At 31.0% G+C, this 26,363-nt stretch overlaps 1 protein-coding gene across 1 annotated transcript in view; it reads left to right on the plus strand.

Annotated features, from left to right (window-relative positions):
• The window catches only part of TFPI (tissue factor pathway inhibitor), a 56,820-nt gene extending 36,637 nt beyond the window's left edge, over positions 1-20,183 (plus strand). Inside the window, exons 4-8 of the mRNA XM_016150548.2 lie at positions 3,006-3,050; positions 5,380-5,556; positions 6,198-6,293; positions 16,971-17,150; positions 17,836-20,183. Coding sequence (XP_016006034.1) covers positions 3,006-3,050; positions 5,380-5,556; positions 6,198-6,293; positions 16,971-17,150; positions 17,836-17,939 — 602 coding nt within the window. The 3' untranslated portion in view covers positions 17,940-20,183. The remainder of the gene's footprint in view (positions 1-3,005; positions 3,051-5,379; positions 5,557-6,197; positions 6,294-16,970; positions 17,151-17,835) is intronic.
• The last annotated feature ends 6,180 nt before the right edge of the window (positions 20,184-26,363 follow it).

Below are 26,363 nucleotides of genomic sequence, written 5' to 3' on the forward strand. Positions count from 1 at the left end.
AAAAAAAAAAAAAACACCTGGAAGGAGAATTTCATCATTGGCCATAAGCAATTGGATTTGAATCCTCTCTTCCAATATAAATAGCTACAAAACTGGACAAAGTATGTGAAGCAACTGTTTTCAGACATTGATCAAAAGACAGTACAGGATTTGATTTCTGAGAGGAAGAAAAAATGTGAGGCAAGCCATCTAATCCCCACCAATTTCTGTATGCTGGCACTTCTAGACCACAGTTAAGGGGCAGACACCCATGCACAGCATGAAGGTCCCTATGGTGGAGGATATGGAGATTGGAGATTAGGAGGTTGAGGTGACTGGGGTTTTAGAAAAAATATGAGGGAGAGGATGGGCTTATGTAGGAAAAAATTAGAAAAACCTGGATAGAAATTCTTTTGAGTTTGTTACCAAATAATAAAACTGCATGTATTTGGTGAATTTCTATGAGTTTAAAAAAATAATTATTAGGGCTTTGTAAGTGAAGCAATTCCAGAGCTCTCACATTACTAAAAGAAATTTAGCACTTAATTCAGTAATAGTACTGAATTAAACCTAAAAGGTTATTTTAGATTTGCCATAATAAAGCTTACAGAAAACATTAAAAGATCTAGCTGACCCACAAGTAGCTTAACTACCTGTCAAAAGGGACTTCAACATTCTTTAAAGGAAGACAATAAAATCTAGCAGCCAACAGCATGATATTTAAAAATATTCACAATTCCTCAGAAATACTAAATATTCAAAGAAAAAGCAAATTGTGTTCCACAACTTGGAGAAAAATTACTAAATTCTAACAGACCCAGAAATGAGAGAGTATAGAATTAGTAGACAAGAACTAAATACAATATATAAAATAAGAAATTCACCAGATGTATTTAAGAGCAGATTAGACATTATGAAAGAAAAGATCAGTAAACTTAAAGACAGAGCAATATAGGCAGAGCAAAATGAAGCATAATGGGGGTGGGGGGAGACTTAATAAGCAAACAAACAAACAAAATATAACCCAGTAACCAATAACATACTATCGAGATCCACCAAACTGTGTAATTGACATCCTAGGGGTAGAGCAGAAAAAATATGTGAATAAATCATGGTGAAAAACTTATCTACATTTCATAAAAACTAACTTATAAAACCAAGAGCCTTGACAAATTTAAAACACAATTAATGCACAAGAAAGAAAAACTACATAAATGAATATAATGATCAAATTGCTAAAAATCAGGATTAAAAAGTAAATTTTAAAGATTTAGAAAAAAGATACATTAGGTATAAGGGAACAAAGATCAACAGAATCACAAATTTCTCATCAAGAAATAATTCACAGGAGAAAATGGAATATCTTATTTAAAGAGCTGAAGGAAAAAATAAACTTCTGATTAGTAATCTAGATATATTAAAAATATCTTTAAAATGGAAATAAAATAAATACCTTTTTAGATTAAAAACATACCTGAGAAAATGTATTGCTAGCAGACTTGCACTGGAAGTAATACTAAAAGATTTAAAACTAATGCACAAGAAAGGAGTGGAAAAATATGATATTAGTGTATAAGGCTCTAGATCCTATAGGTGAAAGTTCTGTAAATTACCTGAAGCTAGGGTGTCATGAATTAAAGATGCCCAGGACACCTGCTAAAAATAAAAAAATTAAAAAAAAAGAGGAAGTATAGGAAATAGATAATTAATGAAAATGAAATCCTCATTTAAATAATCTTAAAGAGGATTGGGAAAGAGAGAAACAGGAACAAAGAGCAGATGAAAAGCAGAAAACAAATAGCTGGGGATTTTTACTGACCTATAATAATTACATTACTATTTAATGATGTACTCACTCCAATTAAAAGTCAGATAATAGACTTCATATAAAAAAAATTAAGAACTAACTGCATGTTGTCTACAGGAAAAACATTTTAAAAATAAAGACACGTGTTAAAAGTGAAGGAATAAAAAAAGTTATACCGTGCAAACACTAATAAGAATGATTAGTAAAAATATATTGTAGGATAAGAAATACTAACAGGAGAAAGAAAAAATATTGTATAAGAATAAGGGCTCATTGATCAAAAAGACATAACAAACCCCAATGTCTAAATAAATATATGCTTCAAATATAAAACTTCAAAATTTTCAAAGAAAAAAAACTGACAGAAATGAAAAGAGAAACAGATAATTCCTCAGTGTAGGTTACATATTTTGACCCATATTTTTTAGTAATTAATAAAACAAGTATTCAGAAAATCAGTATGGATAGAGAAGACCCAAAAGACATTATCTACCAACTTAAAATACTTTATAAACCAGAAATACTTGAATTATGAAAAATATTGTGAGCTGAATAAAAATAAAAACAGGGTAAAATCTGTGAGATATAGCTAAAGCAGTGCTTAGAGATAAATTTCTAACTATAAATATTTATTGGAAAAATTAAAAGTTTAAGATGAATTTTTAAGAGTCATCCTCAAGGAACTAGAAAAAGAAGAGTAAGTTAAACCCAGATGGCTTTTGCTTTATTTCTCTTCTGTACTTGGAAATAGTGATGCTTGTAATTGGGTTGAGACAATGAGGCAGGGAAAAGAATCAGGAAAAGAAATAGTTCTGGTTCTTTCCATCCCTATTCCTAATTCCCTGTAGAAGTTGTCTGTTTCTATAGGCAAAGTAAGCTGTTTGAGTTACTTTCATCTTTCGCATTATTTTATAAATAACTGTTTTGAACACAAGTATTTTGAACAGCAAACTTAGTTTACCATGAATTCTTATTTTTGTAAGTATGTTAGAACTTTTAACATAGTTTTTGATACATTATTATGTTAAAATGAAATGGCTTCATAATTAAAATTAAAATACTCTAATGTTTAGAGAAAATTAAAAAATGTAGCTATTGACATTCTTATAAAAATAATTTTAATAATAATAAATACATTACCCTAGTTTGTAAAATTGAAATTCATAGCATTATTTTATAAATTGATGTAAAACATAAACATATATTGTTTTCCTTGCAGATTATCCAAAGAAGACTGGTAGGAAAAAGACAACATTGCAAAAAGGTGAACATTTATTTGTGTGCTCATTAGTAAAATTCATGTAAGGCACTTACAAATTTAATTCTCAGGTTTTTTTGATATGGGATTCATTATCAATCCATGTGACCTTTGAAATGGTTTCTGTAGATGTAATGACAAATTAGAAAAAACATGTATAATGTTTGGTAGTGAAGGTTTCAAGTGCTATATTAACTCTCATTCTATCTTGCATTAGATCAGTAACAACCCAGGGCCACACACGTGCTACTTTAACATCTCCCAAATAGTAATTTAGACATTGCTTGTCTTTAGTTCTCTGATCTCTAATCCCTTGAAAAGCTCAGCATTGTGTGGCTTTAGCAAATTTCATCCAATATTACCCTGAATAGGTACATGTCTTTGAGCTATCAACAATCATGAGCAAAAGCAGAGGTATTTAACAATAAGCAATTGCTTTTGTCAATATTATTTAGTGTTTTAAATCAGATTCAATACGAATGTTACTTTATCTGAGGAATAAGGGTCATGGGCTTTGTTTTATTTTGTTTTGTTGTTTTGTAAGTTTAGTTTAAGGTAATTGCTTAAATATGCAGCCCCAAATAAGTGAGTAGTGAAAATCATGTAGCTTGTGTAAATTAGAGTGCAGCTAAAGTATGCATTCTATATTACTTAGTTTTAACTGGGCATCAATTTAGAGCAAGGATTGTGTATGCACATTCAATACGAATTTACTTTATTTATTTATTGAGGAATATGGGGCATGAATTTCTTGATTTGTAACCCTAAATATTTTAAACTATCGGCCTAAGCAGAAATATTTTGCAAGTGTGCAATTTCAACTTTGTCTCAAAATAAATTTATGTCCTAGAATGGGGTCTCATATAAATAATAGCAACTTCCAGACGTAGAATTTTTAATTGTACTTTTCAGCATAATTTCTTACTGTTTTATATTGTCTATGTGCAAGATTTTTACCTACTCCCTTTTGTTGAATGTAGAATTCTTATATCCTTTAAGATGATTTAAAATTTCATAAGAAGTATGTACTAAGACCAAAACAAATCCAAGTGATAATAACTGAATATATTTTTTCTCTTATAAGAGTATTATACAAATTAAATACTTGTTTTTTTTTTCTTGTTCCAATAATAAGTTTATCTACAAATTGTTATTATGGGAATAATAGTAACATTCATAATAAATTAACTTTCAAATCGGTACTTTGAGAAGTTATAGAAAATAGATATTTTACACTATATTAAAGTGGGTTGTTTTATTTGATAACGATTTTTCATCATTTTTTCTGCAGATTTATAATTGTTGCAGAAATTATCATTATTAAGTACATGCTTTTATTTTTTATAGTAAAACACTCGAGATAGAACAGCCAATTACTTTAAGATGTAAAAGGATACTACGGATCATTTTTGCCACTATGGTACCATAGTTGCTGGGAGAAAAATGAAGAAACTGAAGCTTCCCCCCTGGCCCCCAAAATCTAAGCTCAAAGTCTTGAGATCATAATGTTTTAAAAATAAGTTTAATTCTCTTATTTACAGAGTAGATGAAGCTTGTAATGTGGATCACAGTGGCACAACTTCTGTGACAGCTGTGTTTAGCCTTGTTTGGACCACTAACAAAGAATGAGTATTAGACTTTCTCAAAAGTCTCTCCGATCCCTGAATATGTATTTCCTTTCAGGCTTTGCACTGTTGGAATCACTCCAATAACTGAAAGAAAAATAAGAAACACAGTGGTGGGGATGTCATACCTTACACAGATACTAGTTCCAGCATAAGAATTCAGGAACTTCTAAGAATAGCCATGAAAAGCTTCTATACCCCTCAAAGTTTCTCCAATTTTTTTTTCATTGAAATTATTCTTATTGATAGAATACATTAATTACACTTTTCCCCTAATGAGACCCCCCACACCTAAAAATATGAAATATTTGTAAATCTTTCCTAACTGTAGATGCACGTAGCTTAATAAAAATAATTAAGTCAGATTTTTGTCATAATATTTTATCCTTCCAAACCTAGGGTAAAATAACCCAATGTCTTTTATTCTCTCAAATCATGAACCAGTCAATGCCCTAATTTATTACAAGAAATCTAGAACTTGAAATTCCATAGCAATGGTGTGTGATAATTGCATCTTTCCTATTCTAAATGTTATGATAGATATAATAAATAATTTTAATATCATACGGCTGTGGATAAAGATGTATTTTTACCTTTTACCTTTAACTTTTTCATGTTTACTTCTTAAATAACCATTTATAAATTTAATAAAAATAATGAAGCTATTTACAAAAAAGAATATTGCTTTCTAACACTTTTATAATTTCTAGAAAAGCCAGATTTCTGCTTTTTGGAAGAAGATCCTGGAATCTGTAGAGGTTATATTACTAGGTATTTTTATAACAATCAGTCAAGGCAGTGTGAACATTTCAAGTACGGTGGGTGTCTTGGCAATCTAAACAACTTTGAATCATTGGATGAATGTAAGAACACCTGTGAGGATACATGTAAGTTTATTTCTCTTCTCATTTTACTTCATTTATAGGCATTTTTTAAAAAATAAGGCATCTTAAAGGATGGTCAGGTTTACATACATTTTGTTTTAGACATACAAATGAAGGTACGTTTGTATTTATTAAATCTGATAGAAATTAGTCACTGTGTTTTTAAAAAGCAGATATTTAAGAAATCTAACTATAGTGAAAATTGTTTCCATAGATCTGACACTGTATTTTTCAGGTTCCATTATTTAATATTCCTTCCTGAGAACACTGTAGTATAATTTAGGTACAAGAGTAGGACTACTGAAATCCTTAAGTTTATAACAATTTGCAGGCAAATAGTTTTTGGGAACATACCACCTAAAATCAATCGGTTTTATCTGACCATAAAATTTATTAAAGGAGTGACTTAAACATTAACCATAATCCTTTTATTGATTAAAAACCACAAAGTTACTCATGGAAATATTACACACACATATATGTGTGTATGCGCATATGTAGTTGCTGTTCGCTAATTTAACATAGTAATGTGAATAAAATTTCTAGAAGTCTACTTGTCTTAACCAAACGACTATGCTTTGCTTTTGTATGTAATTATGAGCTTGGGACAGTGTCTCATATTTTACTTGGCTGCATATTTTCAGTGAATGATTTCCAGGTGGATGATTACAGAACCCAGCTTGATCCTGTGAATAATGACTCCTTGACTCTCCAGCCTACCAAACTTCCCAGCTTTTTGGGTAAGAGTCTCATTTTTAAAAAATTGCTTCCAGAAAAATATTATCAGGGAAACAATAGAAGTAGAATGTATATTAGAACTATGCTTCAAAGAAATTCTATCTGTTTTGTTATTTAATAATAGATGTGCTGAAATACTAAGATTCAAAAAGTGTAAGACATTTAATCCCATAAAATAGTTTTCCTAATCTATTTTAAAGTATGCTTTGAAGTAGGTTTTTGATTACATATCACATGAGATATTTAATGTGATATTTAACTCTATGCCAAATTTATTTTATAAAATAATGCTATGAATTTACTCTCAGCCTCAATGTCTGAGAGTAAATCACTATAATGGCAGCAGTTTGTCAAAGGCAGTCTGAAGTGCTCTTAAATTGAGCACGGCATTGGACAAGGTCTCTGATGTTAGTTACAAGACAATTAGAAATTTGTTGAATAACCATCTCCAGAAGTTATTTCACTCTGAAGAGAATTTTCTTTTGGACTTCTGTAGAACTCTTTTCTGGGCTTGACTTTGTAACATATTATTCAAATTTTAACAATCACATAGAAAATATGCCCACAAAATTACAGCTCAGGGAAAATAGTAAAAATACTGGAAAATATAAGCAGAAACCACAAATATCCTGGCAGTTAAAAACAACCTGAAAAACTAAAAGTTAACAGGATAATGTAAGGTTCTACATAAATTAAAAAAAAAAATCATGTATTTTCTTTCAGGAATTGGTGATTTTGCTTAGAAGTAGACCATGTGAAAGTGTTAGAAGTAAACTTGGCATGAGTTGAAAGCTTTCTGTGGCTATTAAAATTGCAATCTGTGGGTAAAAAAAGACATAGTGTCCAGGCTAGAGGTTCTCACCCTAGCCACGTGTTAGAATGAGATGGGGTTCAGAATCAAAATGTCTTTGAGCATTTCTCTTTACAAGCAGCAAATAAGCAAGCAAACAAACAGAAAACAAAACAAACCTCTGCCCAGGTGGATCTAAAGTACTGCCAATCGTTGACTATGACTTATTCTTAAATGAGGGATGTAAATGTCCAGCTCAGTCCCACACTGACCTGATTGTGTCAGTAAGATTTGCGTCAGTCCTGAAAGCCATAGCTTAGAAGTCACACAGAGAACTGGAAACATGTTTATAGAATGACTGGAAAGTGTAAGGAGACATGACAATCAAGAGCAAACATCGTATATGCTCTCGGTACTTCAAATGTTGTCATGTAAGGAGAATTAAGTTCTGTATAGACTTCACTTCTAATGTTATCACCCTCAGTCATCTCCATCTCAACCCTGACCGCACCCTGCATCTCAATCCTTTCTTCTCTTCCCCAGCTCAGCCTAAGAATCAGGATTAATGCATGTTATCTAAAGTATAAATTTCTTTCTTTAAAGTATTTATTTTTAATGCGAGATCTTAAAAAATGAATGGGTGCCTCAGGGATTAAATACTCTAAATTGTAGTTGTTTAAGCAGTGTTCGAATAGCACTCGAGATGTTATAAAGGGCATGCAAAATTTCAGTGGGAGTTGAACAATATAGCATATTCAAAATGTCTTGAGGTCCTTAGAATCTATAATGAGGGCAGTTAATTCAATGCCAGATGAATTTGACTTTAATTTTTAAACATGACTTTGTTTGTAATAATAATAATTATTATTATTAATAAGTATCTTTGTAGTTTTTATTTATCTATAAAATTAAGTAATCTCATTGCTTTGTTTCTTTGTGTCCTTTCAGCCCTGTGTTTTTCATTGACATTTTGTTTTATCCGGTTAAATATCACGTGTTGAAACGCATGCTAAATCTTATTGCTGTGAAAGATGTAAAGTTCAGAATGACAAACATATTAATGGGTTTAAAGTTACATGTGATACAGTATATTTACAAATAAAAGAAATATGAAATCAGCTTTCATTATGTTTCAATATTTTTTGTTTGGGTTACTTTGCTAATTCAAATGGAGAGCTTCAGTCTTTATCATTAAAATGAGTAGAATGGGTTAGGAAATAATTTTGCCTTGAAATTTTATAAAGCATTGTATAAAGATCATGATTTTTGGTGCAGGTGCACTACCAACATAGAAAGGGGGAAATAAAATAAGTGTGAGAAAATAAATGAGTTTTAAATACTAATAAATGCCACCTCTAAGTTCCTATGTGGATGCACACTAAAAGTGTAATAAATAAGTTAATGGTTATAAATGTAAATGATTAAGGAAGCAGTAAAAATTCACATTAATTTAAAAGGAAATAATATTAAGACAATTTTTATTTAAAATAATAGACATTCAAGGGATAATTCGTAGTAACTTTATATAAAATCAAAAATATGGTCTCCTTTATTTGTCTAGAACTATTTTATTTTTTATTATACATATTTGCCTTAAAACCTAAATTCCTCTAGTCAATTTAATCTTTTTCTCTTTTTCTGTATGCATATATTTTCCTTTGTTTTGTAATCTAATTTAAAACATGAAATAATATTGCAATAACTTCAATGAGAAGTTTGATTGGAAGGGGGGTTTAGAAGGTAAAAGGTGACAATAAAGCTTTGCCTCCATTCTTCCTAAAACCTTCAGGATTCCTTGTCTGCCCCATCCGAGGTGCAGAATTTAGGAATGAAGCTATCATTCTCTGCTATCTAAGACCCAGATGATGCCTTCTCAATCCTGTCAAGTGGCAGAACATAGGAAGGCCATTATGCCCCCACTCTTTCTATATCTAGATTAATCCTCTACTTCATCGAAGGGCTTTGGTCTATAAATGCACTTTTGATATTCCAGCTCTAAAATGATTACATCTGTCACTATGTACAATTACATTAATGTTCTAGTAAAATTAAAAAATACACAGTTCTATGTTTCTGTAAAACCTTGTTCTAAGTTTTAGTAAATGTGTAAGCTTCTCTGTGGATATTAGGTTATTTTTGGAATGATATAATCCTTTAAGGTTTTGATTGGTTTTCAGGAGTAATAACACAACCCAAATACAAAAAGAATAGCATTCATTTAATTTTTTCCATTAAATAATAATACTTATGTAGAGTACTTGAATAATTTGAATATTCCAAAAATATAGCTAAATTTTGTTACTAGTAAGTGAAATATCTATAAATATTTAATGTTTCTCTTTATTATGACACTAGAAAAGTCTTTAGCAGTTCTATTCAATGTTACTAGAAAATGGATTGGTAATTCTTTTTTAATTGCTATTTATTCTTAACTCCCATAATATTGCAAATGAGCTTGAGAAATTTTTTCCCAGTGAGCGCTCTTGACTCAAGATAGTTGAATGCTTATAAGCACAACTAAATTTTAATTTTCTCCTTTTATTTCCATGTTTTAATATTAATAGGCTACTTAGGTGACCTCAAAGATTGAGCCTCTTTCTTAAAGAGATTTTTGTAAAATGCTTTGTTAAGTATATCCTTGTATGCAGAAAAAAACAAATTATTTGAGTTGAGAATACTGGCATGCAGAGGTATCATGGGGATTCAAAGCCAAAAGAGTTTTATTTGTATAATTTTTCTTTATCTTCACATTTTCAGCTTTCCAAACTTTCATAATTTTGTCACTATTTTCTAAATTATTACAGAAGAGCACTTGGTAATCTCCTTTGATCACTTTTCTTCTAATGAGTCATTAAATTCTATTGCTTTTATCAATGAAATATCCATTTCTATCTCTTCAATTTTCAGTTGTACCTGTTTTGTTCAGATCATAATCCTTCATGTGGAGATTATCTCAATGATCATATGTAATCCAAACTGGAACACTAATAAAAATAAAAGAGGGATGCTAAAAAAAATCAGATTGTTTATCTACTTTATATATGTATATATTGCCAGAAATTGAGTTTGTAAAATTATATTAAAAATTAGATAAATCATATATATGTTGGGACATGTTGTGCCAAAAAAAAAAAATAAGCATGAACTAATTCTGGCTCAGGAAAAACAGGTGGCATAGGGATGGATGGCAGATAGAGAGATAATCAAGAGATCAGAAATAACTCAGATATTATGTGTAATACATAATAAATATAATATATATAGTTAGGTGCATGCCACGATTATTCACTAGCACTGTCAACAATTCCGAAAAGTCTCACTTTCTCAACAGTCCACTTCCATAGTCCCAGAGAAGTATCTTGCTTTTCATAATGTGCTCTCAGACCACAAGCACAGGAACTTCCCTTATAATCTACATATGTCCGCATGGTGAATCCGGTACTTCATATGCTGATTTTCTGACAAGTTGGCTTTCTAAAAATAGATAACAACTTGTGAAGAGGATTCATCAGACATTCTACTTCCTGGCAGGAGAGCTGGTGAGAAACAAAAATATAGCACTTCATTTCTGCCAAGATTGCTGCCATCCAAATACAGTCACCCTAGGTGACCACTGACTACTTTTGCTAATCTCTTCCTTCCTGGACCATATCTGATTTTAACAAGGGTAAATTTTTTGCCCCAGTCATAAGATTCCTCCAGATAAGTATTTCTAAAACTCAAATAATATACACGTACCTTAAAAAAAAATCCACAGACTTCTAATTTGTAAACCCAGTTATTTTGAATGACTAATTTTATATGAACATGTAAAATAGCAAGAATAAACTTTTATGACTGTGGCCATATACAACTATAAATCAAAAATTATCCACCAATGAATACAAATAAAAATAATAGGTTAATAATTCTAATTTGATGACATGTTTTTTGCTAAAAGAAATATTCCTATTATAATTTAAATTTGGTTTGACTACTACAAGGCAGTTTAGCAGTCAGGCAGGAATAGATTAGAAAGGCTCATGTGTGGTACTCTATGTTGTATATAATCCTACGACTGCCCTTTCTCTTCTGGAATACTGGAAAATCTTTGAAAGAATAAATTTGAGAAGCATTGCTATAAAGTGTGTTGATTAAGAAAATCCCAACGCTTTCTTTTCTAGGGATGCCTTTCTTTTCTGTCACATCTTAATGACATTAAATGGACCTGAATGGCCAGTACAAATGTAACCACAGAATGCATAAAAGCTAGGAACTTTCTCATCTGTTATTTCTAGAATCAGTCTAGGTTTAAAATGCTGTCCCAGTAATTCTTGCTTTCAAATATTTGAGTTCTCTGCATACTGTTTGGCTCAGCACTGTTACTCTTAAGACTTCTTTCCAGCCTCCTTGTTTGATGAGTTATTTTGATTACATATCTTTCTTCTGTTCAAACATGATAAATTCCAGCTTTATGTATATAACTAAGTATAAGAAGCATCTAAGACATTCTGAGCTACAAAGAAGAGAAAACTGAGGGATTGGATTGTGACAACTTCACTTTACCTGATAATTATTAAAATAACTTTGCTCAGTTATTTTTATTTTCTAGTTAGTTTTCAGATGACATATCATAGTAGTTAAGATTCTTGCCTTTATGGGCAGAAAGATGTGAGTTTAATATCCAGTTCGGCTATTTGGCTGACTCTCTCTGTGGCCTTATAGAACTCTCAGCCTCAGGTTCCTCATTTGTTATGTAAAATATTTGTGAAGATTGTGATGACATATACAAAAATTTTAACCTAGTGTTTAGAACAACCCAATAAACATCTACTAATTTTTCTTCTTTCTTTTCAATATGTCAAGGCTTCCCTGTCTAGGCATTTTTTCTTGTGGTCTATTCCCCTATGACGTTTTAGTTTCGTGTGCCCTAGTAGCCCACTTTCTACATGTCACACTCAGTGAAGTGGCCCCATACACAAACAAAAAGTTCCATAGTAATCATTTTTCAATTCCCTGCCCTCTTTTCTTTTCTACGTGAAATGTCAGTTTCTGCCCATTTAACACCACTTCTCCCTTTTTAATGAATGGAGATATATGCTTTTCCTGAAGTACAGGTTTACTACATGTAAACAGTCAATTTATAGGTGATAGGTTTACCACCCATTCCCAATCAGAAACAGATCTCAATGTCCAGCCTTTCCTTTATGACACCTGGACACTGGGATCACTATAAAAATATTTTTATTATATAGTATTACATAATTACTTAATAATATATTATTAATAATAAATTATTTCTAATATTATATAATACATTATATTATATAATTTGAGCATTATAATTACATACAATTTGAAAAAAACAGAAAAGTAGAAAAAATAAGAATATCAGTCACACTCTCATTACACAGAAATGATCACTGCCAACAATTTAGCATATTCATTTACTATTTATTTGCTTTTTAAAAATTTCTTTATTATTATTGTTTTCTAGATCATCACAAAGTAAATAAAATGCAAGACTGGAAGTAGCTTCTGGAGTATCCCTAACGGTGTAGAATAAGCTCAGCATAAAATAATGTATTTTGTAGAGCTGTAACCCAGCAAACTGTTAAGCTTGGTACCTGCTAAAATCACTTGTATAGTAATTATCTTTCCTTTTGATTGTATTCCCTCTCAGACTTTGGCCCAATAGATGGCATATACCATTTCTATTCCTATTTTTCTGTGTTTGTATGTGTATCTATGTGTTTGTATATGGATATGTGTGTATGCATGTGTTTAAGCTTGGTGTGTTGACACAAAAAGATAAATTATTATATTTTATTGATTCTAAGATGCATATTTTTGTACATTTAACATTATTTAAATCATGGTGAAGCTTACAACTGGTAGTGTGTAATAGTGCAGTGATGTGGATTTTTTCCCTTTCTTTACAAGCAGTGCATAAAATAACTGTGCATCTTAAAATCAGTAAAATTTAGATTCTACATAAATTGTATTTTGTAGATTTGAGAAGCTATGAGCAATTACTAGTTCTATATAGTACCCTTCTACTTTTGTGGGTAGGAGAAAAAAAAAGCAATAAATAGTAAAAATATACATTGCAGTAACTTCCATATTTTTTAAACAATATTTAGGCACTTTTAAATACCTATGTAGAAATATAAATTTATATAATTATAAAATAAAAATGTTTATATTTTTCTTCACTATGAAATGATGGGAAAAAAAGAATTTGGTATTTAAAGGAAAGATTTATTATTCAATTCCCTAAAATAGTCTCAGAACACAAAAAATAATTGACTTACCAGGTCATTAAGTGGTTCATAAAGCCTAATTAGATCAGTAACATAAAAACCTAAATAAGAATGTAAAATGGGAACATTAAGACAGCACAGTAAAGATTCAAAGTGAGTATAAGATTCAAAAGTTTACTGTATAAGTTTTAAAGAAAATTCATATAAGCCACTTCACATATAAAACTGACTTTGAAGCGCCACCTTACAGTTTAGCAGTCATACTAGATGATGGCAGTTCCGGGCAGAAAATAAGCGGATCCTGAATTTTGAAACCCATCATAAATCCTCTAGATGGAAATTGCCCAACTTATTATTAATGGCAAGATCAAGACAGAATGAATTTGGTTATTAAAGTCCCTTTGGAAAATGAACAGAAGTCAGGTTAGTGTTTTTTTTTTTTTTATTCTATCTTAAATTTCTGTGAATAATTATAATCTAGACCCCAAAACTCACATGTGCAACTACTTCAAACCTTATATTTTCTTTCATTGTAGATATACAAGTCTGGATTTTGAATAGGTGAGTGCCTATGTTTATCTAGAATAAATATATTACTTGAAAAGAGTTAAGCTTATCTCTTCAGTAGGGGCAAAAAATTTTAATTTTCTCACCTTTGAAGATTGGACAAGATGATAATTAAGGACTCAGAAAATTTTAGAGTTAAAATGTCCTTAAGTAACCATCTGCTTCATTATTTTACTTCTGCTGTTGTTTATGCTAGAGTAACTCAATAATAGTATTTTTGCTTAGAGTTAAAATGCTATGAGGAGAAATGGATTAGTTTACATATGTGGTATAATTCATGTTTTAAAGAGTAATGGCCTTATAAAGACTCTCCAACTGATGATAATTTATTGCTTTATTAGAACCTTTTAGATGTTAACTATATATAATACAACATCCTTAATAATTCATTTCAAATTTTAACCCACTATCGAAATATTATTTCTAGTGTTAGAAACCTCGATATTGATCTGGGTCAAAGGTGAGTTGTATTTGATGATCTGTGTAGGTAGTGATTAAAATCAGGGCAAAGTAAGATAGATGAACAGTCATGAATAGACATCCTCTGAGTAGAAGCAGGTATCTGGGATAATACAAGTCTGTGCACCAGATCCCATGCTGTCAGAAGTAGCATGCCAGATACTCTCTGATTCAAAAGTCACAAAAACAATTTCAGGTAGAAGCTGTCTAATGCCTGGAACAATTTAGTTGGTAGTGAAATTCTCTCTGATGGCATCTGTGCTTGTCAACTGTCTGTTTGCTCTCAAACAAATCCCCTGCCTTCTTTTTGCCCTGTTCCACATTATAGGGAAACTCTCTTGGGTTCTGAGTAGATCTGTTCAGCAGCAAAATTGTCAGAATACTGGGCAGCCCAAGGAAGACAGAATCTAAGGTACATCTCTCTGCCACCCACCATGGTATCGGAGAGCCCCATTTTTTTTCTAGGTTTTACCTGGTATTCCAGGCTCCTGACCTATATCAGAGGTTCATCCTTTGTTATTTTTAGTCAAGGAACTGTAGCCCCAGATGTACCAAACTAACTTGTCCTCACTTTGAAAAAGCCTTAATTTTGTAATGGGGTCAAGTTTACTATAGGTTGCATTTTATAGGAAAAGAAGGATGAATTTGCTCCCTCTCATCAGAAAACTCTGTTCAGAAATAAGTAACTGTAGACAGGACATTCTTATGAAGACATAACTAATATATGTAAAGAAGTGTATAACTTACAATTATGTCCACATTTATTATCTACAACTTACTATGGGCTAATATATTTTATGCACAAAATACTAAACTGAAATAGATATAAGAATCATGTTATTTCATCATACGCATTTGCTATGAAGCATCTGTAGGTACTTGCTGAGAATAAAAAAAAATAGCAATTTCTTCTGCCTTTTTTTCTGTTCTCAAGTAAGACTAATTGCTTATACGCTATTTCTTTTATTTCTGAATATAGGTGAGGACTTTGGAAGCTCATGGAGATAGCAGTGACAATTAATAACCATTTCATATCCTAGGCTGTGGGTTGATGACAATCCATAGCACATGCATTGGAAAAGTTTCCACAATAGTAGGGCTCAATTACAATATATCTCTCCTAGACTGTTAGAAAAATCCTCTAACATAAAACCATTGTTGGTAACGGGAGACTTTTTATATTTTCACAATGTTTATAGACCTAGTGAAGGACCTGAATAAAACTTAATATTCTTTATGTGATTACAGTTCTTGGATTTTGACACAGAATATCACTTTTCTAAAATGTCTTCTCATATATTCTTCCCATAGTATTCTCACGCTTTCTTTTATAATTTCTGGAACTTTTCTATTACATGAACCATTGTATCAAGACACTCTAATCTTTACTTAAATATCTGTAAGGCAGAAGTTCATAAAAATATATATATTGAGTTAAGATTTTTTTTCATTTTTTTTCAAATTGTTTTATTTTATTTTTTCATTTTACAATCTGTTCATTTGGGGTTCACTTGCCATCTGATAGCTTCTTGCTTTCTGCATAGCCTATTTGTCTTCATTGGTTACAGTATGCCTCAAAATTCTATTTTTGGTCAATGCTGAATGTTTAGTAAATCCTCTTTGCATTCGCTAACCCACATCTCAACCTTTGGCAAAGCCACTAAAGTTTTCTTATACTGATTCCTCAACAGCTACCAATGTACTTGCAATATTGGATTGCTAATATCAAGCAGTTTAGCTCTGCTACTAAAGAGTACCAGCATCCCCTCACTGACAAGAATTCCCAAAGTCACTAAATACTACCACTGGGTTGAATCTATTTTTCTGTTATGCCTTAAGGAAATGGGTGTCCCTTTTGTTTTCCTAGTTGCATTTTTATCTTCTGCTTTTGAAAGTATTTACTCTTAATGATAGACCAGCCTGTCTGGTTTAAACATGTAAGTATTTTATTTTCTGGTTTTTAGTAATATTTCTTCTTTTTCAAAAACTTCTAACTCATCTAGAACTCATGCTTCAATTTATGAGAAAACTTTATTACTAAGTCTAACTATCTTTTCTGGGCTTATTCTTTAAAGCTTAAAGTTATAATTTTTTAAATTTGAATTCCTGCACTTTAAATTGTGATTCTGTTACACCATTCAGAACTTTTTTAGTCAAGAAAAGAAACTCTTCCTCAGCTTTAGTATTTGTGTTGGACAACGAATAAGGATTTTATTCATCGGCACTTTTTTAAAAAGTTGAACATTCAGGAACAAATGATATGTAAACCACAGTCTTTTTTAATGTATATTGTTAACAGATTTTCAGAAGTTAAATTGTTAAATAGTGGTTGTTTTTTTTACCTACGAGTTTTCTCATATAAAGTGTAATCATAGCACTTTCCTTTAGCAAATGTATCTGCTTTTTTATTTATTGGAGAAAGGTCTCTGTATAGCATATGCTTGGAGATTGGTTAAGCATTTTTGTGGAACTGAAATATGTAAATTTTATCATGTACTACTTTTATTCATTCCGATTACGGTTTTACATAAACATACCCCAAGACTAACCTATAAACGATAATATGAAAGTCTCAGATTAACTATTACATATGACCTGCCATGTTTTCTTTATATTCTTAGACTATTACGGCCCCTCCTGGTGTCTGACCCCAGCAGACAGAGGACTATGTCATGCTGACGAGAGCAGATTCTACTACAATTCAGTTATTGGGAAATGCCGCCCATTTAAGTACAGTGGATGTGGAGGGAATGAGAACAATTTTACTTCTAAAAAAGCATGTCTTAAGGCTTGTAAAAAAGGTATAGAAGACATTCTTCCCATTAATTCACTAGTGTTTAAGAAAGTGATTATAATTATAAATGAATTTTAATCTATGAAAAATATTATGAAATGAGTTCTTTTTATTATAAGAAACAAAGTGTTATAATTTAGTTAATTAATGCTCCCTTTTCAACTACATTTAGATAATATTGCTGAATATATTAGTTGCAATTCCTCTTAATTTGTCTTCATAGGAAAATAATTTTAAACACATCATCAATTTATTCTTTTAATATTTACTAAGCTTTCATTTTAAGAGATTATACCAAAATATATTTAAGCTTTCTTATAATGCATTAAATTATGTATTAATTTTCTTCTGAATATGAAAATTATGTATGTTTACAGAATAGTGACATGTAAATAATAATCTATAATTCCACCAATCATATACAGCCAAATGTTTTTGATAAAAAATGATCATGAATTCCTTACTGAAAATAATAAAAATCAACATGTTTATCATTTTTGCTAACTCGTATGTGCAAAGTGACTTTCTTAGAAATGGGTTGTTCTGTACAAAGACATAAACAAATTAAAGGCTTTTAAACAAATCACTTTTGGGGTATTTTAAACATTAAAAGATAATTCAAGGAAATTTTAAATGAAATAACACAATAAAACATTTTATCATGCATAAACTTGTTTCTCTTCCTTTTACAGGTTTCATCCAAAGAATATCAAAAGGAGGGTTAATTAAAACCAAAAGAAAAAAAAAGAAGTCAGTGAAAATAGTATATGAAAAAATTTTTGTTAAAAAGATATAAATGTGTTATATTATTACAACATTCATTCTACTAAATATTTAGATGAAGCTTTTCACCAAGATTTTTTTATTTCCTAAAATTTTTTAAATTAATATTTTCATGAATGTTGTATGCATATATTACCTGCTATTAATACATTTGCATCAACGTTCCTTTTCCAATCTAGTAAAATTGCTTATTCTAGGGCTATGATTTATTAACTGATCACTATGAATTTACATATTCTCTTGATCCTTTCCTAACTATTTACCATTTCACTGCAAATTATCAGACTGCTAACCACATCAGATCAGTTTGTTTTTGCATTTGGTGATCATCTATTTGATAATATATAGTCACTCACTTCTTTTGATCACGTATATGATGATCTCCTTTATAGCTTACATCCAGATTTAAAAATACAGCTATTTAAAAACAAGCGCTTTGGGGATTTCACCTCTAAAATGGTGATAATCACCTTTTTCTGATAAAGATCACCCAATTGTGTATTTGGAAAGAGCTGAGAATAGGGAATTGTATCACGTGCCTCCCTCCCTAGGCACACTGTTTTTCCTTTCACATTAACCAGTTCTTCAATGGATCTTGAGCCAAACCATATTTGAACAAAGAATCAATTCTGTGTCATATGCCTGCCTGATTTTGCTGGATTTAACTTTTTTGTTTGTTTGCTAATAGTCTGTTATATCAATAAAGATGGTTGAATAATTGTGTGTTAAATACAGATCATGATAAGAAAACACTTGGTGTGAAAGGGAAATTTTTCATGACAATTTAAAGGAAATTCTGTTTATATATTTTCTAATCTTTTTGTTTGACAAAATTTTCTCTTACTAAAAACATCAAGATTATTTAAACCCCCTGAAATCTATTCATTTATCATTAGGCTTTGCATACAATGCAACTGGTAATTCATGCTTAAAAGGAAAAAAAGAAGAAAAAGACGTTATTTTTATAGAAGAGGAAAATAAAATTAACAGAAAGAAAGATTCTACTAGAAAATTCATGCACTGTTCACTGTCAGGGTTTTTAAACAACATTTCTCTGGAGTTAATCTACTGTGTCCAGATCTATATTTTTCCTTCTCAGTTGAGCCACGTGCAGTCTGACATTCAACAACCTCCTAGACATTTCAGTTTCTATACTGTTCACCTCAAATTTCACATTTTAAACTTGTCATCTGGAAACAACTAACCACTGCACCCATTTAGTTTAGCTTAATAACAACACTCTCTCTAGCAACAGTATTAAAATTCTCCTTGTTCCCTCATATACTACGTCTAATCAGTCTCCAAACACTATTGCTTCATTTTACGTGAAGTTCGTCCAACTCCCAGGCTTGTTGTTTCTACTGCAGTCTTCACTTCAGTATTGATAATTCCTAAGAATTAATTCAGTATATTTCTCTACCACTCGAAATCCTTCAAGGACTATTTGATACTTAACCCCACCTTGCTCCCTATAATTTCATATATATTTGGAGTATTTGGACTTACCTACACCACCCTCTTTCATGACTTTTTAAATTTGGTTAAAGGGTATTCACTATTCATTGACCATATCTTTAATTACTAAACTTATTCATGTTGATCTCCTATTTAAAAATCTGATCTCCTCCAGACCATTCATCTGAAGTCAGGGTCCAGCTGATGTGAGTAACATGATCACTATGCCTTAAGATAAAATATGAAAAGTCCTTACAGACAGTTACTAATTCTTTCCATCCTATGGCATAAAAATTATATCATTACAAAATAGTGTTAACTTGTTCACTTAAGAAAAATTTTACATCTTGATTTCAAATAGTAAATTGCATCTTTGCTCTGGAACTTGAAACTTTTGGAAATAAAATCCCTTGTGAACTATGTTCTCTTGCCATGTATACATGGATGGCAATGGCTTTAAGTAACAGAAAGGTCTCCTAAGATTGAGAGACAAGGTGTCATCAAGGATGTAAAAACAGGACATTGGTGAATTTACTAATTAATTGTTTTCCCAAATGACCATTATAGGTTCACTAATTAGTCAATAAGACATACTTTGAGATGGTTTACAATGTTTAATGCATGTGAATATTATTTTCACTGTGTTTTTAAATAATAATCCCTCTGGTGGTATTGTCTTGCTTTGTTTTGCATACTCGAATACATCTAGCTGTAAAATTATATAGAATTACATTACAGCACATATATGTATTTATTTAACTTTGTTTATTTTCTATTCAAAGTTAAAATATCATGCTGAAAACTGCTCAAATGATTTTATATGATTTTATGTTGAATAATAAAATATGATTATTGTACCTATGAAATTTCTCATACTTCAGAAAAATTTACTGTTCTTTAGTTATCATACAGATAAAAAGTCCAAACACAACTTGTACCTTCTTTAATTAAATTTGCTAATAATCCCCATTCAATTACAAATGTGCGTCCACGTATTATGATTTCTTATTAGTCAAATTAGTGTAGTCTTATTATTATATATTACATATATATATTCTACATTAACTCTATTTCTTATGCAATTCTACCAGTCATCTCTTATATAATTGTATAAATATGACATACGTATTAAATATATATCACATAACTATACCTTATATAAAAGACTTTCAATCCTGACTATTGAAGTGAGCCTGGCTCATCTCCATACCAAAAAAAAAGAAGAAAATGACACTAAAGTAGCCCTATTTAGGGGACTTATTGAATTTTTTTTAACTAGTTGCTTTCATATGATTTTTATGAAATTCGCATTCATATTTAGCTTTTTCAACTTTTGAATTTCAGTTCTTTCTCAAGAACTTTAGCATAGGTTCACCTTAATTGTTTTTCCTGTATTCTGCTATCCAGAACAGGAAACTGATCTTATCAGTTTCAGGCCCACTGTCTGAACTACTCTAAATAGCTGGTGTCTTAACTAGAATTATTCAGACCACTTTTAAAGGACGTAGTGATATCTTGTAATCCATTTCACGAGGGAGAGGGAAGAGGAAGGAGAGAAAAGGGAGGAGTTTGCAAGCATTTAATCATATGAAATACTTTGAAATAGAGCATTATGACAGTGAATATAATTTCATCATCAGTTTGCCCACAGATGAGAAAATATCAGACTCAAACAGTCTAAAACAAAATAGGGATATATTTGATCACAGAATTTGAAAAGGCCAGAGGTTTTCAACTTCAGTGTGAATAGATTCAGGATCTCATATTGTCACCAAAACTCATTTTATCTTCACCCTTGATTCTGTTTCCCAACATTTTCTGCTTTTATTAATTTCACGAGGTTTCAAGATACTTCTTGAATTTAAGGCACACTTCCTTTCAGGGGAATGTTTTCTAGAAAAGGTTGTACTTTCTTACCTCCAAGAATTGAAGACCTGGCCTCAGGCATAATCCATAATCCATGACAGAAATAATTGATTGGCAGGACTTCATTAAAAACTTCTGCTCTGCAAAAGGCAATATCAAAAGATTGGAAGACAAGCCACAGGTGGGGAGAGAATATTTGCAAAAGACACATCTTATAAAGGACTATTATCCAAAATATACAAGAAAAAAAAAACACTTAAAAGTCAATAATAAAAAAAAAAAAAACAAAGCTATTAAAAAGTGTGTTAAAGTCCTTAACAGGCACCTCACCAAAGAAGATACACAGATGGCAAATAAGCGTATGAAAAGATGCTCCAACCACATCATTTGTCAACAGGAAAATGCAAATTAAAACAACCAGTGCTGCTGCTACCACACACCTATTAGAATGTTTAAAATCAGGTACACTGACACCACAAATGCTGATGAAAATGTGAAGCAAGAGCAACTCATTTATTGCTGGTGGGAATGCGAAATGGTACAGCCACTTCGGAAGACGCTTTGGCAGTCTCTAGCAAAACTAAATATACCCTTACTATACCATCCAGCAATCACACTCCTTGGTATTTATCTGAAAGATTTGAAAGTTCATGTCTACACAAAAACCTGAATGTTTATAGCAACTTTATTCATAGTTGCCAAAACTTGGAAGCAAGCCAAATGTCCTTCGGTGAGTGAATGAGTAAATAAACTGATATATCTAGACAATGGAATATTATTCAGTGCCAAAAAGAAATGAGCTACCAAGCCATGAAAAGACATAGAATCTTAATGCACATTACTAACTGAAAGGAGCCAATTTGGAAAGGCTACATATTGTATGATTTCAACTATATGACATTCTAGAAAAGGCAAAGCTATGGAGACAATAAAAGACCAGTAATTGCCAAGGACTTGGGTGGAGGGAATAAATAAGTGAAACACAAAAGAGTTTCAGGGGCAGTGAAAATACTCAACATCATACTATGTTGCTGGATAAATGTCATACTTTTCCAGACCCATAGAGTGTACAACACCAAAGTGAACTCTAATGTAAACTTTGTGTGATCATGATGTGTCAATGTATGTTTATCAACTGTAGCAATTGTAGCACTCTAGTGGGAGATGTTGATAAGGAGAGAGGCTATACATATGTGTAATGTTAGAGGATATATGGGAAAAATCCATTCTTTCTCTTCAATTTACTATGAACCTAAACTGCTCTAAAAAAATTGTTATAATTTTTTTTAAAAAAATCCTGATCTCAATATAGGTGACCCAAACATCATGTTTTGAGAAATGTGACTTTTGGATTGACCAGTTTGATTCACAAGTACATTCCCAGATACACAGTTAGTATAAGCACTGTCTGAAATTTGTAAACTGGCTGGGCTGGGACTAGAGTGAGGCAAGTGAGGTATTTGCCTTGGGCACAAAATTTGAGGGGACATAAAAAATCTGAATAATTGAGGTAATATTGTACAGTACTATTTTTTTTATATCAGAAATAAAGCAAAATCCATAATGAAGAAAATTTCTCATTTTTACTCTTGAGACTTAAAAAGAATTCAGTTTTTAAAAAATTATTGTAACCCTTATAATTAGTATTTACAGAGAAAAAAAACAAGTACACTAGACAGAGGAAAACAGATGTTATAAAATAAACTTTTTTTTAAATGAAAAAGTAAAAGAAAAACTGAAGAAGCCTTTAAGCTATTGAAACAAAAAGCCACAGGGGAAAAAACTGGGGTGGGAAAAAAAAATAAGAAAATGAGGCAATCAGTTTAGGAGCCAAACTCTGAAATAATAGATGGTCCAAAAAAATAGAAGAAATAAAAGAGAAGGGAGGGAGATTTAATAGAACTTAAGACATAACTACAGATATAAGTTTATTGAAATGGCATATTGCACCCAATGAAGGAAAACTTACTCAATATATCCTCTACATGCACGCACACACACACACACATGCACTTTTAAATACTAGTGATGAAAAGAAAATTCGTAAACGACAGGGAAGAGTGCAGATGAACAAGTCACATACCACGAATAAAAATAAAAATGGAATTGTCTCAATGGCAAGAATGGAAAAAGCCAGAATAAAGTTGAACGCGGAAGTCTAAGAAATGGAGAATAGCTATTTACTTATTATAAGCCTTCAGTGCTAATTGAGCTTTCAATTATGTGACTGTAGTGCTTTGCTAAAATATAATAATTAAAATTATATAAAATATTTAACGCTTTCAGTTTCCATCACAGGTATTAGAGAATAGTTCTGGAGTGTGAGTTAAGAGATATTGTTTCATGTATCAATACTGAGACTGCTTGGTGGATGAACTTGTCATCTAATTTCTTTGGATCCACATTTACTTATATTTAGAATGAGTGTTTTGACTAGACTGCCTAGAAGAATTCTTACAGTTTTGGCAGATGAGAATGCTCTTTGGTTAAAAGCAACAAATAACAATATAGGGTAAGCCAAAAAATGTAAAGATATTTTGTGATTGAAAAACAAAAATCAATATTGGCTAGGCTCTTCACTTGGTAATAACCATGTCCCTCGTAGCATAAAGTGGTCATTTTCAGTGGTCTGTTACATTCCTTCCAATCTATCCTCTGTTGATGCAGCTTGCAATATCCAAGCTGACCACAGCTGTAACAGATTTCCTTCTTCAGTGCCTAATTCCCAAACATCAGAAGTTCCAAGTTAATACTTTGTAAGGGGCCCCATTCACTTTGGGCGATTTTATATGCCTTAAAATTTGGGTTTTGCTTCCCTCAATATTACACATATTCTAGAGAAAAATAATACACGTACTTCTGGTTTACACTGTCACCAAAGCATTTCAAACTCATGAAAAGTTTTGAAACAATTTCGAAAGTCTTCCACCTCTTTTTAAATTATTCTTGATAGAGATAGCAAAATTTAGTAAGGGATAAATTATTTCTAGTACCAAAATCTTTTCTTTCATTCTATAATTCATTCTAATAAGTTTCAAGCAAATCCTTAGTATCCTAAATCAATCTATTCCTGCCAACATCACTGATGATTTGCTTTACTCACTATGAGATAACATTGGTTAAGTGACTTATGAACCAGAGTGTCTTCTGGGTTGTTGTCCACATTTAATTTGGATTTTCACAAATGGTATAATTCTAATTATTAAACTCTCTTTTTAAAGCCGCAGGTTCTCTCAAGTTAGAAGCCAAAGGAAACTGCTCCTTCCTTCCTCTTAGTAAATTTTTGGAAACAGAAAGCAAAAATTTTGACTTTCCAATAATCTTACTTTTTTTTTTTTAAACATGTTCACCACTCTCAACAGAATGTTCCACAAAATTTGTAAATCGCTCTAGGGAAATCGCCAGAGTTTCAAAATGTGAACAGCTATGAGCTACCTAAATGATCCATCTCACCGAGATACTGCTACTCCAGAGATGAAATTAACAATTATCCTTTTTTTACTCAAAATATCTGCCACTGTTTAGTAAGAATGTCTTTAAAATTGTAAAGCTAAAAACATATTAGGAATTTTTTTTTTATTTTTGCATATTCCTTTTATTTTTCTTTTACAAGCTACACACACACACACACACACACACAAGATCATTTAATTAGGAAGAAAATCTTCAAATCCAGTACATTTCACAGCTTTTCTTACCTGTACTGGCAGTCAATAAACTGTCAGATACAAAGAACTTTTAAGGGTTGTGGAAGAATAAAACAAAACGCATAAATAAATATGATAATAAAGAACACAGGATATGGCTTCAGATCAAGTTGGATTTGAGCTCAGTCATCCTTGGCATCCTTAATCTTCTCTTCTTTGTGAAATGATAGTGAAGGTAAATGAGAGCACACATGTAAAATGCTTAGCACAGTGTTTGCTACATTGTAAGTATTCAACAAAATGGGAGCCGCTGGTATTACAATGTCAAATATTTACTATTTCAAGATTTTAGAATAAATTTTCTTTAGTTCGTGACAATTATTCAAATAAGTCAAGCAATTAAAAGTTAAAATAGAAACTTTTAGGTAAATTTGTGTGCTGAAGTAACAATTTTATAAAATGAGAAGTGAAAAGTATAAATAGGAAGTGGTTTTACTATTAACAAGATAAACTGAGGAAAATGTAAAAATTGCATATTTGATAATTTGAAAATGTTTTAATAATTTGTTTTTGCGATAATTGCCTAAGAGGTGCTACTATTTTTAATCTGGAAACTTCCATAACATGAATACAAAAGGGTGACATCAATGAATGTTCTTTCATTTTTTCTGATAACGTTAATACATAACTCATCTTAAAATATTTAAATATCTTACGTTTCTAAGAAATTTTAGGTTAAAAATGACAATTATTCCTTCTATCTTCTCAAATATTCAGCAACTTACACTATCATTCATGTATGAATAATATTGGAAATGTATGTTTTGAATAGAAATCAGAATACAAATAAATTTGAATAGAAAAATAGCTAAGTTAGTGCTTAATGTAATGTTTAATGTAAACTTCCTGAATATCACGCTATGTTTTCCTTCCTTGCAAATACTCACTATTTTTTCTCAATGTGGAATTATGTAACTTAAGCCCCAGTAACCAATATCATTTGACTTATATTCCATATAATTTTCTTCCAAAAATATCTGAAGTCGTTTGCCAGATTAAATATTTTGCAAATTACATTATAAAGAAGTCCAGTTTTAATAACCAGATAACTTAGGTTTCAAGTTTCAGTTCTACCAATTTCCAGTTGTATAAATCACTAAGATTCAGTTCCCTCATCTGAAAAATTGAAATAAAATCTTCTTCATAAAGTTAAAGAAAATATTTAAAAACATATTTATGGGAAAATTCCAGCCATTAATAATGTTACTTTTCTTTCTCAGCTTCCCCTAAAACAGGACACTCATCAGCACTACTAGATATTATTAAGTACTTAAAGAGAAACTAATCAATATAACCTCAAATTGTTTGTTTTTATGCTTCCTTACAATTAGTCAAAAAAAAGAAAACTCCCCAATTGTATTTTTATTTTCAGAATATCCACAAATACCATTGTTGCAGGAAGCGACACC

This window comes from Rousettus aegyptiacus, unplaced genomic scaffold (assembly GCF_014176215.1).
Source record: "Rousettus aegyptiacus isolate mRouAeg1 unplaced genomic scaffold, mRouAeg1.p scaffold_m13_p_2, whole genome shotgun sequence".
Taxonomy (NCBI): Eukaryota; Metazoa; Chordata; class Mammalia; order Chiroptera; family Pteropodidae; genus Rousettus; species Rousettus aegyptiacus.